The following is a 21,457-nucleotide window of genomic DNA, read 5'->3' on the forward strand; positions in this document are numbered from 1 at the left end:
TATATATATACACACACATATATATATATATATATATATATACACACACATATATATATATACACACATACACACACACACACACACACACACACACACACACACACACACACACACACACACACACACACACACACACACACACACACACACACATAATGAAAAGGCTGCTTGGCTTGTTCTCAGCCCATCAAACGTTATTAACAAATACAAGTTCCCTGAAGGCTTGATGAATTGTGGTACGTTTCCGATTTTGATTGCAAATGCGAAGCCTGTTCGATCCCGCATAAAGGCTGTTTTGTTTCTCTGGTCGTCAAACCTCCAGAATTTGGTTTGGGAGGGATAAAAGATGGTAATTGCATTTGTGAACATTTATCTTGTCTGATGCAAGATTCAATGGCATCAGCCACACTCGTGTTATTTTTGTTGGCCTTTGTTGTTCTTTTATCTTCAGGCTTTACAAACGAAGTTGGCCTTTCACAATCATCAACTTTTGATACATACTTCCATTTTCTGTCTTCCGTTGGTTCTTTAAACCACTTGTAAATCTCTGGAAGATTTAGTCCATTGCTAAAGAGTTGACAAATGGAGGAAGTTTTCAGATTGGATTCAGGCTGATCCTTCTCAACACGACTCCTACATTTTACTCGAGCTGGCTTCAACAATGGGCTTCCAGCTTTTTGGAGTGGAACCCAAAGCCTATTTGCTTGTTCAAACTTTGAGTCGATTAGAGCCAAATCGTTCTCCGATATCCCATACAGAAGCAAGTCTGCAAGGCAGCTCTCCTTTACTGAATACGTTCCTCGAGTGTTAATTTTTTTGGCAGAATCGGCAAATGGCACGAGGTTCTGTGGTAATGCATCAAAACATTCATTTTCATTTGATTCCATTCCTCTCGTATCCTGTAAACTGTTTGTTTTACTTGTATATTCCAAAAAAATATCATCTGCACAATCCCTGCTCGGAATTGACAAAACCTCACGACTTGCACGTGGTTTCCTTCCCCGTTTCTTAGCACCAGCGTTTTTTGAATTGTTAACGAGAAGTCTCTTCTTGTACTTTCTTCGACGTGGCTTTTTCCACATAGTTTCCTCCAGTTCCTCATCAGAGTTAAAGTCAAAATCACCAAACGGTGCAGAAATCAATAGCTCAGCGCTCGCAATTACTGTTCTCTGTTTCAGTGTTTCAGCATCGACGGATATTAAAAAACCTAAAGAGGTCTTGCCTCGGCAATAAACATTCCTCTTGTCTCGTGTTGTGCGCAAGTGCCTTTGACATCTCGTCATCACAGATCCTGACAATGATGATGTATTTTGTAATCTTTCGTCATTCTCCCCCACTTTCTCGTCTTCCATATTGCCATCCAAGCCTTCAACACACGGCACACCAACCAATTTGCATTCGCTTGTGTGAACTTCTCTGTCGACCATTTCAGTGTCAGGATTCCAAACTACGATGCTCAATTCTGGTCTGCTGATCAGAGGCCAGGGTGTCTGACATTTGGCTGTGCTTTTCATATGATCATGCATTTCTTCAGGGTTGTCTTCCACTTCCTCATAGTCATCGATTACCGAGGAGGGTGATGTTGAAATTTTATGAAAATTATTATGCATAAAGTTACTTGCATTCAAAACGTTTGCTTCACAGTAAGTGCCATTTGATGCCTGTTCTGCAGAATTGAAACTGAACCTATGTCGTTTTCGAAGAATCATCCCATTACCATTGGAGTTTTGTATTGGCACAGCAAATTCCCTTTTCCTTTTCCTCCCTTTCTTCTCCGTACGACATTGTTTGTGAGGACCATTTTCTCTGCTACATGTACCAGTGTCATGTTCAACAGTTGAGAGGGATAGAGCTTCATCAGAAGCAGCTGCATCAGAAGCAGCTGCATTTTCTGCTGGAGGTATCGTTTCAATCACATGACTTTTTGCCACACTCAGTGGTGCAGGACTATCCTCCTCTTTGATTATGTGAGAATTTCTCTGAGTTGGTGTTGGGTCTTCTTTTTCTTCATTGCCATTGCAAACAGAGGTCAAAATTATTTGGTCATCGTTCTCAGGTAGGTGTAGAATCGACCTGCTATGGGCTTCTTTACCTTGTTCTTTAACCCTTTCATCAAGCTTTGGACGTCGACGGAACCGACACAGACTTTCCAAAGCAACAACCAGCTTCTGTCCTTTTTTCCTTTTCCTCTGGACTTTGCGCTTGTGATGTTTTATCCATCGACTATCATTTTCCTCCAAGACTTGTGTGCTGTCCTCCAACGATTCCTTAAACTTGTTAAATTCCATCACGTTTTCACAGGCCTGGCCACCTGAAGTATTTTGCTGCAGTTTCACTTTACTGACTGACTCAGCTATATTTTGAATCTCTGAAGCCTGTAATAGTTGGTTGTTGGAAGTCAGGTGATCAAATTTGTGTGAACAGTTATGATTTGTGATCTCGTCACATGACATACTTGCAACACTGTCATGCATGTCAGTTGTCAGGTTGTGGCTATCAAGCAATGATTGTGCCAATGGTACTGCCACATCACTGGCCACTTCTGATGATTTTCGAGAGTGAGATGTTAACCAAAGTGTCTGTAGCTCATAGTGATTCTCTGTGTATAGGTGTCCTCGAGTACTTTTGCGTGCCGAGTGTCGCTGAGGAGAGAATGTTATGGGTGTGCTTGTCACTGTTAGGCTCCCATTCTGTTCCTGGCTTCCTGAATGCCCCACATACACAATGTCCTGCTGGCCAGTAAGGTCAGAAGCTGGTCCAGAAGGGATGGATGAAGCAACAATAGTCAGCAGCTTGTTGTCTGTTGGCCTAGAGTTTAGATCATCCAATGTAGCTCCTTGACTTTCATTCACAGTGGCAGGATCAGAGCATTTAGTGTTGTCCAAACAATCTCCTCCGAGTTTATCAAGCCTCTTATTGTCATTCAAGCAATAGTTCACCTTCATATTTTCATTGAGAAGTACATCATGCCTCCAATACTCCCCACCAACTTGTGCTCCTGTAAGGTAAGACCCCTTTTCAACAGGTAAAGTCATTGGGATACTGTCATTGTCAAGCCAGGAGCCCCACACAGATCCTGGTGCAGACAATACCAGATCTTGTTTATAGTGCTGGTAGCTTACAATAGGCTGCAGAAAGTTTGTCGTCTCATGATTATCTACTACTTTGTTTGTCATTTTTGGAAATGCTTGTACCTCCTCAAATGATTTTTCAAGTTTGTTACCATTGAAGCCTTGGAGATTAACTACTGATCCATCACTCTGTGAGAGGACCGCAGCTGGCTGCTTCCCCTTGGTAAATTCCTGAGGATGCCCAAGTTGTTGGCTGGTGATGAAACCATTAGATGTAGGCTGGGTGCTTCTATTGCTTTTATTCCAAGATGCTGGGGTGCTGGAAACCGTGCTGTTGGAAATGCCCTGCATACACAAATTCCAAGGAAACAAAAAAAATACAGGCTGTAATGAGGCATACCAAAAATAAATAATGAATAAGTACATGCAGTAGTTTTCATAACATGATGCTCTTTTTGGTTTTTCCCATTTTATCGGTGTAATTTTTTGTAATTTTTTGTCATTTTTGGAAAATGACACTTCCTCACTTGACAGCTTTTAGAGGAAAGAGCTTACTGAAAGTAGGGAAGTGCAATCTGATAAACTTATGATGTATACACAAAGAATTAAGTTAAGCACCCCTACACAAAGAATTAAGTTAAGCACCCCCTAATATATATTCTTTGTGTATACGTTTGGGACATGTTGGGACGACAAATTGCGAAGATGGTCCCTCCAATAGCCAATCTGGATGAATTGGAACGTGCATTACATCGGGAATGGAACAACCTGCTACAGCAACGCATACGACGGCTTACAGGGTCTATGAGACGTAGGGTTGAGTCAGTGATCCGATCACGTGGGTCCTACACACGTTATTGATGCAAAGATCGCTAGAGGTCTTCTCAGAACAATGACTGTACGTTAGAAAACATAAACGTCATCCACACTGTCCGTGATGGACCTATAGCTCCATACTTAAATTGAGGTGAAAATATGCCTAAAATTCCCAAAAAATTTCACCTTAAATTATTCAGAATAAAATATTGAAAACGGCATGATTGTTATGTTTTTATGTGACCATAATATCACTTCTCCAGAAAATATAGCAATATCATGGGTATATTACACTGTTTTGACGACAACAAACTTGTAATGTGCGAGGTTGTAAAAAAACGGGGGGGGGGGGGGGGTGCTTAACTTAATTCTTTGTGTATAAATGCAATGCCTCAAAACTCAAATTTTCACCAGTCAAATCATGTAATGAATAATTAAATGGAACACTGACTTTTACATTCTAAAACATGAGCAAATGCAAACGTACCTACATTTGGTTAAAAGAAAACCCAAGGAAAGGAGAAGCAGAGAAGGCATTTAGCATGTAACATAATCACATTAGAATAAATATTCACCCCACAACATGACACCCATGAACATATTTAACAGTTTGACAAACATTAGGCAAAAGAAAGAGAGAGAAGAGAAAAAGAAAGGAGTCTGTGTGCAACAGGTACACAGACAAAATAAATAAATAAATAAAGGACGAGTAACAGGGATTGAAAGTCGGTAGCATAACAAGTTGTTTACTAAAAAGGTGTAGAGTGAAAAACTATGATGAGTAAAATTTAAAAAAGGTGAAGACTATAATGAGTAAGGTGAGTACACAAGCCAGCAAGCGCGTGCGCGCATGCACGCACAATGTAGTTATCTGTATCCAGTCTATCTTTACTCGCACTGCTCATCCTGGAAAAATATTTCACAAGAGCAAACTACTGTGACTAAAAATTAAAAAAATCCATCTTATCTTAGTTCCAACTTTATTTTTCATCTTCACAAGAGTCATCACAAAAATTGTCGCCCCATTTGTAACATTGAAGTAAAAGGATTAGAAGATCGTTAAATGACATTTGCAATGTCTCCTTATTCACCGGTACATCTGGCAAATATGAAGTTTCTCACACAATCTGTTTTGCTTCAGAAATTAAATCAAAATAATGGGATCTCGACCCAAGGATGATGCCGAGGCAGAAATCTTCAGCAAAAGTTTTCTAGAAACGTGGACCTACCGCATATGAAAATAACGTGGTATGGCAAATTTAAGAAATTGGCCCAGGGGCTTGAACTTCCAGGGCGGGCCAAAAACAAAAAACGACAATTTCAAAATATATGAAGCAATACCGCATACCACAAACAAACTCTGAATCTTTTCTTGCTTTTCAGGTTATGACATATGACATTTGAATAAATGTCGAATTAGTGACTCATGATTTGCCATGGAATCATCTTGACAATTGTGCCAGTAATCAAGCTTGTTTTTGTTAATTTTCAGCTATTCTTCCAGAGATTGTGTCATTTTCTTGACCCACCCTGTGTAAGGAACAAACTGTATATATGTACAGTCACTATAATAAACATAAATGCAAATTTCGCATGTGGAAAAAGTAAATACACCCCTACAATCTACATTTATCACTACTTCAAATACCTAAAATCTGAATCAGGTGCACCAGCTCAGGTGCAAATGATTAGAACATCGTTAGAGAGAATCTTGGAGGAACCTGTCTTATTTAAACCTCAGACATTTCTTTTGGTTTGCTCTTTGTTGTTGAAGTGTGCGGCGTCACCATGCCTAGATCAAAAGAGCTCTCTGAGGCCTTCACAAAGAAGGTTATAGATGCCTACGAGACAGCATTTGACCACAAGAACCTGATACCAACTGTAAAGCATGGTGGTGGAAATATTATGGTTTGGGGCAGCTTTGCTGCATCAGGGCCTGGGCAGCTCACCATCATAGAATCCTCTATGAATTCTTCATTGTACCAGAGGGTGCTTGAGGATAATGTGAGGCCATCTGTCGGAAAGTCGAAGCTCAACCGAAGGTGGACCTTGCAACATGACAATGACCCTAAACATACCAGTAAATCCACCAAGGAATGGCTGAAAAGAAAGAAATGGAGGGTTCTGGAATGGCCAAGACAAAGCCCGGATCTAAATCCCATCGAGATGTTGTGGGGGGATTTGAAACGAGCTGTGCATGCAAGAAACCCCTCAAACATCGCACAGCTGAAAGAATTCTGCATGGAGGAGTGGGCAAAAATTTCTCCCAGTCGATGTCAGAGACTGGTAGACAGTTATAAGAAACGCCTACTTGAGGTTGTTTCTGCCAAAGGGGGCAATACCACCTATTAGAGCCAAGGGTGTACTTACTTTTTCCACATGCGAAATTTGCATTTATGTTTATTTAAATTATACAATGGACTACAAAATGTAAATGTTTCATGATATTTGTTATATTATATCACCTTTATCTATCAATATTGTTGAAATGAAGATCAAATAGCTGTATGTTGAAATATGTTGAAAGTCAAAACTTTACATGGGGTGTACTTAATTTTTCACGTGACTGTACACACGTACAAACACACACACGTACACACACACACACACACACACACACACACACACACACACACACACACACACACACACACACACACACACACACACACACACACACACACCAAGACCCAATCACGACTTTCACCCATAACTGGGGGGAATAATCAATCAGCTCTCACCTAATCAATGGATTATAAAATAAATTAACCCTCATGGTTTTCTAGCCAAAGAAAGCTGCATAAACAACCAATAAAATACACACCAGGTAAGCCCTTTGCTGTTTGAAACCCCATTTGGTTTCCTTTTCAGCTGCAGACATTCACAAGTAGTAGTACATACATGGGAATCCCGATGCTACACCACACCCCTCCCCTCCCCTACCCCCAGTAATGTCTGCAGTAGGTAAGTCAAAAAAGTGTTCCAACCAGATTTTAGGTACAGCATCCAGGTACCAAGAATGAGGCGAATCACACAAAGGTGCTTACAATGTCAAAGATACAATCATAAAAACTTGAATATTTGACAATGACCTTCCAATAAATATAAAGAATACTCACTATTATACATACACTCTTCCAAGATTATCCCTTTACTCCTTCCTATGTAAGATAAACAGGCCATATAAAACTCAGATGCATTATTTTAATGAGTCCGAATAATTTCATGCTAACTGGAAAAAGTTTGAACAGAATGGCTACGTCATGAACTTCATCAAATCCTTTGTTGTCTCAACCCAAATGGTCTTGTCTGACCGCAAGTAAAAGTAAATCATGCAACTCGACTCCAAATTATTACGTCTCGTCCGAATCTCATAAATATTGTTTTTTGGAAATCTGTTTCAGGTGCTGCAACACCAAATTACTCACTGCTGATTTGTCAACTTATTATCACCTTTGTACTATGGTATTCTTAATTGGTCCTACACTTGTTTTCCCCCTCTTTTTCTCATGTATGTAATTGAAGAAGCGTTATTGTTCCGTATAATATTTATTGTCAAGTCTTATTCAACCTCCCTTTTTGCATGCTTAATCTTTCACCATCTTGTGATGTATTTTGTTTAACAAAAAAGAGGTGCAGAGCATGGAGAGAATGAAGAAGAAGCCAATGAAGTCGAGTGGTCTCTATATGACTGGACGATCTTGCGAGCAAGTAGTTGCTTTTTTTACAAGTCAAATGAAGGCGATGCATACATTTGAGCTTAACCAGCATGCGATAAATTGTAATAAGTGATGCCACTGCTGAAGGAATCTACATTTACATAATTTCAATATCATGATGGTTTTTATATCTTTGAAGTGGTAAGAAGCAGATTCTTCATCGTGGCATGAATGTGGTTCAGATAAATGTCGACTTCATGACGAATTCTTGACGACACTAAATAGTCTAGTAGGAAGACTAGGTCCCCCTGCAGCCCCCGGAGATATACTTCTAATCAGTGTTTCTAGATTGGAAAAAATGTGTAGAAAATGACTAGCTATGGCCCCAAGCTGAAAAAATGTCCCACATACCATTTTTATGCAAATTACTGCTGCAAATTTTATGCAGAATTATGCAAATTTTATGCAAATTTTTGATGAGGAGTAGAGTTGAGGGGTCTTTGAGGGCTTCATCGAGGTGCTCTCGGTTGCAAGACTGGGTCATTCTGAGAAGCACAGCAGGGTCAGAGATCATGATGTTCTCCTCCTCAGTGAATCTCTCCATCAACAGCCTCTCCATTGCCTCACACACTGTTTTGAGGCAAAAGAGGGACTTTGCGTAGGCCTTTCCACTGAGAACACCTTTGAGAGATCCACTTGTTACTAGTTGTGCCTCAAAGAGAATCTCTGCATATCCAGAACCACGCATCTTGTGTCCAGTGAGCATCCCGATGTAGTTCATGGATGTGTGGAAGGGTCCAATCGTTACTACATGACTAGCAAATTCATTTGGCCAGCGCCAGATGATGGGAAGGGCTTTCATGCAGACACCCAGATCAAATGTATTCAGGACCCATCTCTGACCCACCTCAGCAGTTGCTGCCTCGGAACGCTTCAGTAGCTCACGAACAACTGCGTTGTCTGTGATCGGTCTGTGCCTGGTGCCTGCATGGCATGGCAATGGCCTGCAGCCTGTGCCTGGGCTAGGGGGTTTCACCTCTGCAACTGGTTCTCCCCCACCCAGCAAATCAACAGTCGACTACTGCACGCCTATCCACCAACCGATCACAGACAACGCAGTTGTTCGTGAGCTACTGAAGCGTTCCGAGGCAGCAACTGCTGAGGTGGGTCAGAGATGGGTCCTGAATACATTTGATCTGGGTGTCTGCATGAAAGCCCTTCCCATCATCTGGCGCTGGCCAAATGAATTTGCTAGTCATGTAGTAACGATTGGACCCTTCCACACATCCATGAACTACATCGGGATGCTCACTGGACACAAGATGCGTGGTTCTGGATATGCAGAGATTCTCTTTGAGGCACAACTAGTAACAAGTGGATCTCTCAAAGGTGTTCTCAGTGGAAAGGCCTACGCAAAGTCCCTCTTTTGCCTCAAAACAGTGTGTGAGGCAATGGAGAGGCTGTTGATGGAGAGATTCACTGAGGAGGAGAACATCATGATCTCTGACCCTGCTGTGCTTCTCAGAATGACCCAGTCTTGCAACCGAGAGCACCTCGATGAAGCCCTCAAAGACCCCTCAACTCTACTCCTCATCAAAAATTTGCATAAAATTTGCATAATTTTGCATAAAATTTGCAGCAGTAATTTGCATAAAAATGGTATGTGGGACATTTTTTCAGCTTGGGGCCATAGCTAGTCATTTTCTACACATTTTTTCCAATCTAGAAACACTGATTAGAAGTATATCTCCGGGGGGTGCAGGGGGACCTAGTCTTCCTACTAGACTAAAAGGTACATACAATTTCACCTGAAGTGATATTGTGCTATATGAAATGATATTGAGCATAGCGAGTGAATTTAGTCAAGTAGTGAGGTTCCTGAGAACAGACAGAGTGTGGACTGAAACCAGTCTTGGTTTGGGTCAATTTCAGTTTAAGGGGGCACTATACACACAGGCAGCAGCAGAAAAAAAAGACAAAAAAAGTTTGTACGATGCTGCTAGGAAAGCTTCCGTTCAGGAAACAAAGATACGGGAAAATATTTCAAAGGCAAAAAGAAAAAAGGAGGAAAGCTTTATTGAAGAAGAAGGCCAAACATATGGTAGTGGGGAGTTTGGAGAGGCGTTTGTCCATCAACATACAAGTACAAGGGTGAAAAGAATGAAAAAACTTGCAAAGTGAACTCCAGATTCATGAAATAATGGAAAAACATTGTACGCAATTGTAATTTCAATGTATAGGAAACGGAATCCTGATGTCAATGGCCACTTACAGCAAATGTGTGTTTACATAATATTAGTTTACATTTTCCCCTATAACTTTGGAATTCTTAATTCTTTTCACTTCAAATTTGGCACAGATATTGATAATGACCCAACAAAGATATTAATAGTTTTATTGTATTATGACCTTGGGTTTTTAATTTAAAGGATGTCACTTCTCATTGGACGATTAATGGTTGCCATGTCAACACGAAATGCCAATTATACAAATGCATCAATTAAAATGTTTGTTTCCTAGTATTGTATATATGTACCAAGTTTGAACGTAAATGGACTTGTCATAGAGAAGATATAAGCTGAAAAGTGGTAATTCATCATTTGTATGCATCTGGTTACCATGGTAACCATGCATAATATAATGCTATGTAATGTATACCAATGTAATGTTCATATATCAAGCAATATGTACATATATAGTTTTGCATATTTTCAATCAAGACATTTTATCAAAAAGTGCATTACTGTGATTCAGTGTTGTTTTTACTGTGTTCAGTGTAGTGCTCCCTTAAACTAGAACAGCACTTGGTAGAGCGCATACCTCTGCCAGGCTGAACAGTTTATGGTTCCTATCCCACTGACAAAACCAAATCTGGATTCAGACCTGAACCAAAATCTAATGGGCTTGTTCTTGTCACCGAACTAACTCATCCAGTTGAACCAACTCCTCACCGAACCAACTCATCCAAACCAACTCAACCAACATTTTAGCCCTATCACTCAACTTTTTAAACTATGTTATATATCGCTTTTTTCCCAATCTCTCAATGGTGAAGAATCACTTACAAAATTAAATAAATCTCATATCCGAATCCATATTCAGATCTTCACCAAAATCGAAACGATTCGGTCTTGTCACACACCCAACCTCTCCACCAAGTTCATCCAAATCCGCATATTCACTTTTTGAGATATTGTGCTATGTGTTGGTTTTAGCCCCATCACTCAATGGTGAAGAATGGTTTATATCCCTGGTGTTGGCTTAGCGGTTAGGGTGCCAGCTTAGGATCCTAGGATCCTGGGTTCGAATCCCGGTCGATCGCTGAATTAACGCCAGGGGGGTTGACTCAGCCTGTCATCCTTCCGAGGTCGGCTAATTGAGTACCAGTTCACTGGTAATTCCCTGTTTGTCGTAAAAGGCGACAAACAGGGTTGGCGGGAGGAAGGGCATCCGGCCGTAAAATATTGCTTCAAAAAGGGGACCAACAAAAACAACAACAACCACAGTGCCCGAAAAAGGCCAACCCCCGCTTTGCGGGGAAAAATGGCCTCTCAAGGTGGTTTTACTCAATGGTGAAGAAACTCTTCGGAAATTAAATAATTCTCACATCCGAATACATATTCAGATCTTCACCAAAATCTAACGGATTTGTCCTTGTCGCACACCCAATCTATCCATGAAGTTTCGTCCGAATCCATCCACAACTTTTTGAGATATCCGGCTATATATCGTTTTCTGGCCACATCTCACAATGGAAAAGAATCACCTAAAAATTATAGTAGCCAGATCCGGATCTTCACCAAAATCGAATCATTTCGTCCTCGTCACATACCCAACCTCTCCGTAAAATTTCATCCAAATCCGTCCACAACTTTTTGAGATATCTTGTTCACAGACAGACAGACAAACAAACAAATGAAAAATCGGTCAGACCGAGGACTTGCCGGAATGTACTTTTTATCGGCCATTTTGGACAAATATGGCGGCCGAACCACGTGACCGATGACGTCATCATTATTTGTTTTCTAAACTAATTTATTCCTAGATTATGCTCAAGAAATTTAATCTTGATCGGATGAAGTTTTGTACATGTCGAATTATGATGTCATAACGGAGGCACCTGTGACATCATCATTAACATATTTTATTCCCCATGCAGAGTTCTTTACAATGAGCCATGTCTCAATTTTTTGTATTCAGCACTTTCGGAGATATAGAGGTGCAAAGTTTTTCGGTTTTTCCAAGATGGCGGCCGAACCACGTGACCGATGACGTCATCAATTGGGCACAGTCTATTCCAGGGCAAGACAAATATGTGTGTAAAGTTTGGTGATTCTATGTGCAACGGTATAGACGTAGTGCTGCGGTGTAGAGAGACAGACAGACAGACAAACCAACCGATCAACATACTTGCTGGAATCTTTTCCGGCAAGTAACAAACAACCAGACAGGGGTGAAAACATAACCTCCACTACCTTTGGTGGTAGACGTAAGGAGAACTCAAATCTGAATCCCTGATAGACAAAATGACAAGGCAGACAGAGGGCAAATCTTGTGGAATGACAGGATCTGAATATTATTTGGTAAGCAACAAAAACAACAATATTACCATGTACAATATCAACAGGTGAAATAAAAATTGAAAGAACAAAAGGTCACAAGATGGAACCATGCGAGTTGTCTACAGACAATCGCATGGGATTTGAGCAGAAATCATTATCGCAGTTAAAATCCATGCAGCTAAATAGTTATTCTTCTTTTTTCTTTTGTATGCAGCACATGTCTGTGAGTAGCATCATTAGCTGAGGGGGGGGGGGGGGGGGGGGGGTTGGGGAGAGGGAGGGTGGTGGGAGGAGGGAGGGTGGCTGCAGTGGCGCTGTTGCAATGCAAACCGCTCTCCCACGGGTTTCTGCAAGGCATGCGCAGTCTCTGCTGGTAACCCACTTCTGGTTAAACTCCCAAAATCCAGGCTCACTGCTCACCCCCACTCATTCGTTCCTCTTTTATCTTGCTGGCAGAACCAACTTCCTCACTCTCTTCAATCTCATTCATCGCAGGCGTCAAGACAGATGCTCACCACCATCCCAGGTCATCCTCCAATCACACCAATGATATTTTCTACCCTCATTAAACTTGCCCAAGCGCACCAGAATTATTGCTCCAAACCTCCCCCTCCTCTCCCTACCCCCTGCTCCCTTACTTTCCTCTGTTTTTGCTTTTGTTTTTCTTCCCATTTCTGCTTCTTCCCCACTCTTCCCTTCCACTTCTGTGGTTGAGAGTTGGTACCTGCATCCAGATTGTTTATCCACCTCACCCCTCAGTATCCACCTATCCTCTTGATCTCATTCTTCCCAATGTCCTTTCTTCCTCCAAGTCTCCCTACATGTTGTCCTTCTCCCTTGCTATTGGTGTATCCCACCCTCACCTCGTACCTCCTCTCCCCTCCTACCGATCCTCCCCCATCCTCCTCCATCACTGTTCTTTTCATTGTTAAGTCCTGATCCATTCTGTGTTCTAGCTCCTCCACGAGTCTTCACTCTTTATAAAAACAAAATTATCTGAATGAAAAGCAAGGCAGGAGAATCAGTTCTTTGGGCACATTCAAAACAAATCTGAAAATGCATCAAGTGGAGAATGCTGATACAAATAAAAGGTCAACTATTACTATTCAGCACTAACTATTCAATCACTAACTATTCAGCAATAACATTTATCCAAGATTTCTGACCCAATTTATCCGAGATTTAAAGACCATTCAGCAAATTAAACAAAATATTTTGTCAAAAGTTATATAAAATATTTGCATCAATTCAAGGTTGAGTTAGTTTAAATAATGTATAGATTATGCAGATTTGAAATGGACCAGAACAATTGCATATTTAAATGACAGATTGGTGGTCTCTATATGACTGGTCAGGTGAGTCAGGTCTCTAATGACAGATTGGTCAGGTGAGTAATGGAAGCACAGTAGTGAGACAGATTGGTCAGGTGAGGGTAAGTAATGGAAACATAGTAGTGAGACAGATTGGTCAGGTGAGGGTAAGTAATGGAAACATAGTAGTGAGACAGATTGGTCAGGTGAGGGTGAGTAATGGAAGCACAGTAGTGAGACAGATTGGTCAGGTGAGGGTGAGTAATGGAAGCACAGTAGTGAGACAGATTGGTCAGATGAGGGTAAGTAATGGAAACATAGTAGTGAGACAGATTGGTCAAGTGAGGGTAAGTAATGGAAACATAGTAGTGAGAAAGATTGGTCAGATGAGGGTGAGTAATGAAAGTACAGTAGTGAGACAGATTGGTAGATGAGGGTGAGTAATGGAAGCATAGTAGTGAGAGATTGGTCAGGTGAGGGTGAGTAATGAAAGTGTAGTAGTGAGAGCAATGTATTCCTCAAGATTGGGATCCAAGTCACAGGCCAAATCGATTTAATCACAAACACTATTTTATTGAAATGTGGAGAAAATGGACTTGCTGAAGATGATTAGTCTCACTCCGCAGGGGATGCAAAACGATTGCAATGCCCCTGTCTGGGTGTCTGTCTGTCTGTGTCCATATATTTACACTTTAAAAATGTTTTTATTTACAACCACTTGTCCGATCGATGCAAAACGTTAAACATCGGAGGGACACCTCATGGAGAATATTTTATTGCCAACTATGAAGGCACATGTTATGACAGCCATATTGACTGAAATAAAAAAAAGACAATTTTCTCCAAAACCGCTCAACAATTTTTTTTAATAGACTATAGGACGTAATATGAAAACCACTCGAGCGATTTTTGTGGTCTACCCTGGGGTTATCAATGAAATTCTCACAGAATAATCAATTGGACGTACTTAACATTTCAATTGTTCCCCCTTGCAAAACTTGCACCCTTAGGAGTGATTCCATTTCCCGGTTTGGAGTGATTGTGTTTGGGGCAAATAATGTCGGGGCAGATTTGCTTACCAATTATGAAATCATATGAAAGTCACCCCAATTAAATTCGACCTCAATTAATTTCTGGTTCTGCTTCAGAATAGCTTACGTCAGTTTCATTTTCGAAGACATCAACTTGACCAGCAACATTGCTGAAACTCTCTCGACTACACTTGCAGGGAACACCATTTTCTAGGCACGTACACTTAGCTGCATCTTTGCAGTGACTATGGTTACATATACGAGAAAAAAAACAACCACCTTTAGAGGCCATTTTTCCCCGCAAAGCGGCACCGTGGTTGTTGCTTTTTTTGAAAGCTTTTTTGCTTTTTGCTTTTTGAAAGCTTTTTTTGAAAGTTGTTGGAAAGCTTTTTCGGGCACCGTGGTTGTTGTTGTTTTTGTTGGTCCCCTTTTTGAAGCAATGTTTTACGGCCGGATGCCCTTCCTGCCGCCAACCCTGTTCGTCGCCTTTTACGACACACAGGGAATTACCAGTGAACTGGTACTCAATTAGCCGACCTCGGAAGGATGACAGGCTGAGTCAACCCCCGTGGCGTTAATTCAGCGATCGACCGGGATTCGAACCCAGGATCCTAGGATCCTAAGCTGGCACCCTAGCCGCTAAGCCAACACCAGGCCTCTAAGCCAACACCAGGCCAACGTACATATATGAGAATAGAGTGCAATTTCCAAATCACTCTCTGGAGCTGGTGGAAGGCTTGCTCAATGCATTGTCAGTTGCCCATCTTCCATTTGCTAACCATGACGTCCTACAAGTGATGGGTGTGACTGCATCTGCTCATGGCTTTGCTGGTGTATTGCAGCCTGGAAATTAGCCCTCTGGATATGTTTGCAGAGAATCTCTATTTGGCGGCATAACCAACTCAGATTTAGCAAAGCAGAACACATTTGGCCTTGCTAAATGCTGTAAAATCATGCCACACATACATCAAATAAAACTTCTCCAGCACTTCCATCACATCATTAAAAAATTCTTCAAGTGGAGTTTCAGAGCCTTCTTTGTGCCTTTTACAGTAGAAAGCACCAACACTATTGCAACATGTTAAACCTGGGGTATCCATACCCCTTGGGGGTATGGGGACCAAAATATGGGGGTATGGGACTCGTAATAAATTTGATCGAGTTCGTAATAAAATAAAAGGGATGATTCGTAATAAAAAAGATGATTTGATCGAGTTCCAAGCATATCAAAGAAAGAAAGCTGATTTCGGAAAGACTGGGCTGGATTTTAAGCAGTTTTGGTGTGAGCAGATATCAGCTTACGCTAGCTTGGTGAAGAGGGCAATGAATGTGTTGGTTCCCTTCACAACTACGTATCTCTGTGAAACAGGTTTCTCTGCATTATTGAACCTGAAATCAAAGTGGAGAAATCGACTTGATGTGTCTGATGATATGCGAGTGGCGTTGTCATGAACTGTGCCCCGATTCCATATTCTCTTCACACGAAAACAGCAGCAACAATCTCACTCGATTAGTAAAACGGCTTGCATAAAACTTGCATGTTTTAGTTTAGTTTAGTTTGTTTTTGTTAACAAGCAAATAAATAAATAGGGATAAAATCCGAATGATTTTCTTTCCTGTTCTGTTCCTAATTATCCATACTAGGGCATTGCCCGTACTATATCTATATCTAAAATTATATCCCCCCATGAAATGGTTTGGTCCAAAGCGAACGGCTTGCGAGTACGGTGACAATCCCCCCCCTCTATTTACATGCAATGGTTTGGTCCAAAGCGAACGGCTTCCGGAGTTTGGTAAAGAAATCGCCATCGCGTGCACAAACGCGCAGGAAAGCGAATGAATCGCAAATTCGGTTTTATTAGTTTTAAAACATAGTTTAACGCCAACATAGTTTGCAAACGTGAAATAAATGAATACGCTCTCAAATGTGCCATCCGAGGCAGAGTGTGTCCTCCACGTTCGGCACACGCGATCGTTCGCTGCTCTCTGATTGGTTGAATCGTTTTTTGGACATAGCTCGGTAAGTAATTGTCCGATTAATATGAAACCTTGAAAAGGCACATCCTCGGGTCCCCAGCAATATACCTGGCAAGTTAAAAGTATATCGGACCCGTGGTTGTCGAGAAACAGCGGTCACAGACAAACAGACGTACAAACGTACAGACGTACAAACAGAGATTACTGGAATTATAGATAGATGTAAAACTAAGCTATTGAGATATTTTGAAGTCACACTGGAACCTAATGGGACTGGTAATCAGGTGCAGATCCCCGAACTTGGCCCATTTTCTGGATAATAAGTTACCAATTTTCATCCAAAAAAATAGGCAATTAAAATAAAATCACCCCTCAGAATGCACCACAGAGCACCGAGAAATCAAAAAAATTCTTGGGGGACATTCCCCCAGGCCCCCTTAGCTATGCGCACCTTCGGTGCACCTTGGTCAGTCAACAGTCTGGTGAAGGGGGTATGGGGACATCGTTGGCAATCCGTTGGGGGTCTTGACAGGGAAAAAGGTTAAGAACCCCTGTCAGTAAAACAATGTAGACCAATTAGGGCAGTACTGACTTTGCTCCCAATACTGTCATGATTGGCTCCCATATCCTGTGTGCAGAGGTTCACCCCTCTCTGTGTGGAGCAATTCCCTGACATGGTATTTTCTCAGCCAATGAAATCGCTATGATGAAAACATCTGTATCGGGGCTCTTGAAAGGCAAATACATACGAGTATCTGCTTCCACGTGGTTGCACTTCCAAGTTTGAAACCTCCTCCACGTGAACATTACCATGTATGCACGTATGCATGCCAGTCGTTTGACCCTTTCGTGGCATTGCCTCTCATTGACGAGTAGTAGCACCTCTCAGTTCAACATTGGCGAAACCAACGGATGTTTTTCGTTGTTGTTGAAACTGATCAACATGCCTTTGAGTTTCTATTTGCCGTTTACTCCATGGTTAGATCACAGGTGACTTGTGCCGAGGAATTCTCACAGTGACTTACTACAGTCACCATTCATGTGATGCTGGTGCACTTCTGTGTGCCAACGGATGGGCATGTACTTTTCCGAATTTTGGAAGTCATGTAAAAAAACAAAAGTACACTGCCCCATGCTAAAACATTAATATCCTCCAGCGTGGTATTGCCGGGGCGCCTCCGGCGGTAATGTTCACGTGGAGGAGGTTTTCAACTTGGAAGTGTGACCATATGGAAGCAGATACTCGTATGTGTTTGCCTTTTAGCACAGAGACTGTATTGGAAGGGAGAAGTGTACAATAATTGATTGATCAAATGCATAATTAAAATCAATAAATAACAAGAAATAGCAATCAAAGATTGCAGACCCTCACCAGGACGTGTTTTTAGTGGTTTTTAAAGCTTTTGTGTTAAAACGGATGTTAAAACGGAAAACCAAGTCAATGTCCACCGCCACCCACTCTATCCTGACAAACTGCATCACTGAAATAAAATCCTGGCTTCAAATCAACTTCCTCAAACTTAACTATGATAAATCTGAAATAATCATCATTGGCCCAAAAACGCTCACCAAATCCACCCATAACTTTGCCCTCAACATCGACGGTTTCCCAGTATCCACCTCCCCTCACATCCGGAATCTTGGCATCATCTTTGACCAAACCCTCTCCTTCAACAAATACACCAAACAGATCACAAAGACAGCCTTCTTTCACCTGAAAAACATCGCCCGTCTCCGTCCATCCCTCTCCTCTATGGCTGCAGAAACCCTCATCCACGCCTTCATCACCTCCCGTCTGGACTACTGCAACAGCCCCTCTATGGTTCACCCTCAATAATCACCAATAAACTCCAATACATTCAGAACTCCGCTGCCCGTCTACTCACCCATTCCCAGACCCGTGACCACATCACCCCCATCCTTTTTAAGCTTCACTGGCTCCCCATCCCACAGAGAATCCAGTACAAAATCCTCCTCTTGACCTACAAAGCCCTCCATAATCTTACCTGACTGACCTCCTCTCCAGACACACTCCCACCCGCAACCTCCGCTCTGCTGGTACCAACCTCCTGACCCCCCCCCCCCCCATCCGGACCAAATTCAGATCCTGGGGGGACAGGGCCTTCTCCATCGCTGCTCCCACCCTCTGGAACTCACTACCTCACACCATCAGAGACTCCTCCTCACTCACCACATTCAAAACGTCACTCAAGACCCACCTGTTCAACACTGCATTCAACATTTAACCCACAGCATTTAACCCCTGACTATCTCTTCTCCTTCTCCTTCCTTTTGCTTTGATTATTTACCTATTGATTTTTGTCTTTTTGCACTTGTTTTTTGTACTCTGTCAAAGCGCCTTTGGGCTTCTTGAAAAGCGCTATATAAAATAAATGTATTATTATTATTATTATTATTATTATTAAAACAAATATGGCAGCCGAACCACGTCACCGATGACGTCATCATTGTTTTTTCTCCACCAATTTATCCCTAGATGACGCGAAAGAAATTTCATCTGGATTGGATGAAGTTTTGTACTTGTCGATTTATGACGTCATAATGGAGGCAGCTATGACATCATCATTATAACCACCTTTAGAGGCCATTTTTCCCCGCAAAGCGGAGGTTGGCCTTTTCGGGAACCGTGGTTGTTGTTGTTTTTTGGTCCCCTTTTTGAAGCAATGTTTTACGGCCGGATGCCCTTCCTGACGCCAACCCTTTTTGCCGCCTTTAACGACAAGCAGGGAATTACCAGTGAACTGGTACTCAATTAGCCGACCTCGGAAGGATGACAGGCTGAGTCAACCCCCCTGGCGTTAATTCAGCGATCGACCGGGATTCGAACCCAGGATCCTAGGATCCTAAGCTGGCACCCTAGCCGCTAGCCCAACACCAGGGTATCTATGACATCATCATTAACTATATTATTCACCATGGAGAGTTGTTTGCAATGACCCATGTCAATTTTTTCTATGCAGCGCTTTCGGAGATATAGAGGTGCAGTTTTTCCATTTTTCCGAGATGGCGCCCATACCACACGACAGATGACGTCATAATTATCAAGAATTTTTTTTTTACAGGAGGAGGTGCAAATTTCCTGTCAATCGGATCAACAGTTGCAGAGAAAATCATATTTATTCTGTGCAGACAAACAAACAAACAGACAAACTAGAAATCGGTCAGAGACCGAGGACTTGCCGGAATGTACTTTTTTTTCAGGGGTGTTGGTTAGAAGGGAATCGGATAATGTTTGACAGAGTTATTAGTAAAAAACAATTTTTGACCTTGAGTTTGACCTTTCAAGGTCACTCAAGGTCAAAGGTCATGGTGCCAAATGAAATGTCGTATGTGACTTCCTATATGTCAGCAAGAGTAAGTGTATGTATATCTCTTGTACTTTTAGAGTTATAGTGGTTTGAAATATATTTTAAATGAAAACTCGACCCCACTGATTTCACGTTTTGGGTGACCTTGAGCTTGACCTTGGGCCTAGAGAGTTAAAATTGGGCACAGTCTATTCCAGGGCAAGGCAAATATGTGTGTAAAGTATGGTGAGGCTATGTGCAACGATGTAGACGTAGTACTGTGCACAAACAGACAAACCAACCAACCAACATACTTGCCGGAATCTTTTCTGGCAAGTAACAAACGGACTCAAATGCAATACCCTCTCCTCTGGCAAAGGTAATAATCATAAAATAATTAATCAATTGACTAATAGCATACCGCGACCACCAGTGTTTCATCTAAAGCTGTAGCTTTTTAAAAATTAAATGTCATCAATCAAAAAAAAAATTAATTGATAAATCAATACATAATACATCGATTAATTGATTAATCAAAAAACCAAAAATACAGTTTTTGCCAAAGCACTTGCTCACTATTGTGCCGAAATTTCAGCTTCCTAGCTCAAAGGATGGCTGAGATATCGCCTGGACAAACGAGAAAACAAGCAAACAAGCAAGTAAGCAAACAAACAAGAGAGAAAACAAGAAAGAAAACAAGAAAACAACCGGAGTGAAAACGGAGTACTCCCTTCCAGCGCGCTTCATTGCCGAGCCCCCTTCGGTGCCTGGCAATGACGTCATGCAGCATTTGGAGATGGCAGAGGAAAGGAGCGGTGTAAAACATGCTAAAAATGTTGAGGAAAAACCCCCAAAAAAACATGTGCGTTCTGACGTACCGTGTGTTCTGACAAACCGCGAGTTCCGACGAACCACGAGTTCCGACGAACAGCGAGTTCTGACCGACTTTATTAAACCTTACTATCATTCAACATACTAGGGCGTGCCCGTACTATATATACACAAAGAATTAAGTTAAGCACCCCTCCCGTTTTTTTACAACCTCGCACATTACAAGTTTGTTGTCGTCAAAACAGTGCAATATACCCATGATATTGCTATATTTTCTGGAGAAGTGATATTATGGTCACATAAAAACATAACAATCATGCCGTTTTCAATATTTTATTCTGAATAATTTAAGGTGAAATTTTTTGGGAATTTTAGGCATATTTTCACCTCAATTTAAGTATGGAGCTATAGGTCCATCACGGACAGTGTGGATGACGTTTATGTTTTCTAACGTACAGTCATTGTTCTGAGAAGACCTCTAGCGATCTTTGCGTCAATAACGTGTGTAGGACCCACGTGATCGGATCACTGACTCAACCAATCACATTTTTTCACTTTGATCACTCAATTTCATCAATGGATAATTGCTAATGTCATACCAATCATTATTTGATCTCACATACCTTAGAATATATGCCAATGTATACATATACACAAAGAATATATATTAGGGGGTGCTTACCTTAATTCGTTGTGTAGGGGTGCTTAACTTAATTCTTTGTGTATATATATCTAAAATTATATCCCCCCCCTCTATTTACATGAAATGGTTTGGTCCATTCGCAAAGCCAAAGCGAACGGCTTGCGAGTACGGTGACAATCCCCCCCCTCTATTTACATGAAATGGTTTGGTCCAAAGCGAACGGCTTGCGAGTACGGTGACAATCCC

At 41.5% G+C, this 21,457-nt stretch overlaps 1 protein-coding gene across 2 annotated transcripts in view; it reads right to left on the minus strand.

The window, feature by feature from the left end:
* Positions 1-67: 67 nt before the first annotated feature.
* Positions 68-21,457, minus strand: part of LOC137423190 (uncharacterized) — a 49,540-nt gene continuing 28,150 nt past the window's right edge. For both annotated transcript variants that reach the window (XM_068110074.2, XM_078774579.1), the window contains one exon: positions 68-3,419. In XM_068110074.2, the coding sequence (XP_067966175.2) occupies positions 201-3,419 (3,219 nt within the window). In that variant the 3' untranslated portion in view covers positions 68-200. The remainder of the gene's footprint in view (positions 3,420-21,457) is intronic.

The sequence above is a fragment of the Myxine glutinosa genome, chromosome 3 (genome assembly GCF_964187855.1).
Source record: "Myxine glutinosa chromosome 3, kmMyxGlut1.1, whole genome shotgun sequence".
NCBI classification, from domain to species: Eukaryota; Metazoa; Chordata; class Myxini; order Myxiniformes; family Myxinidae; genus Myxine; species Myxine glutinosa.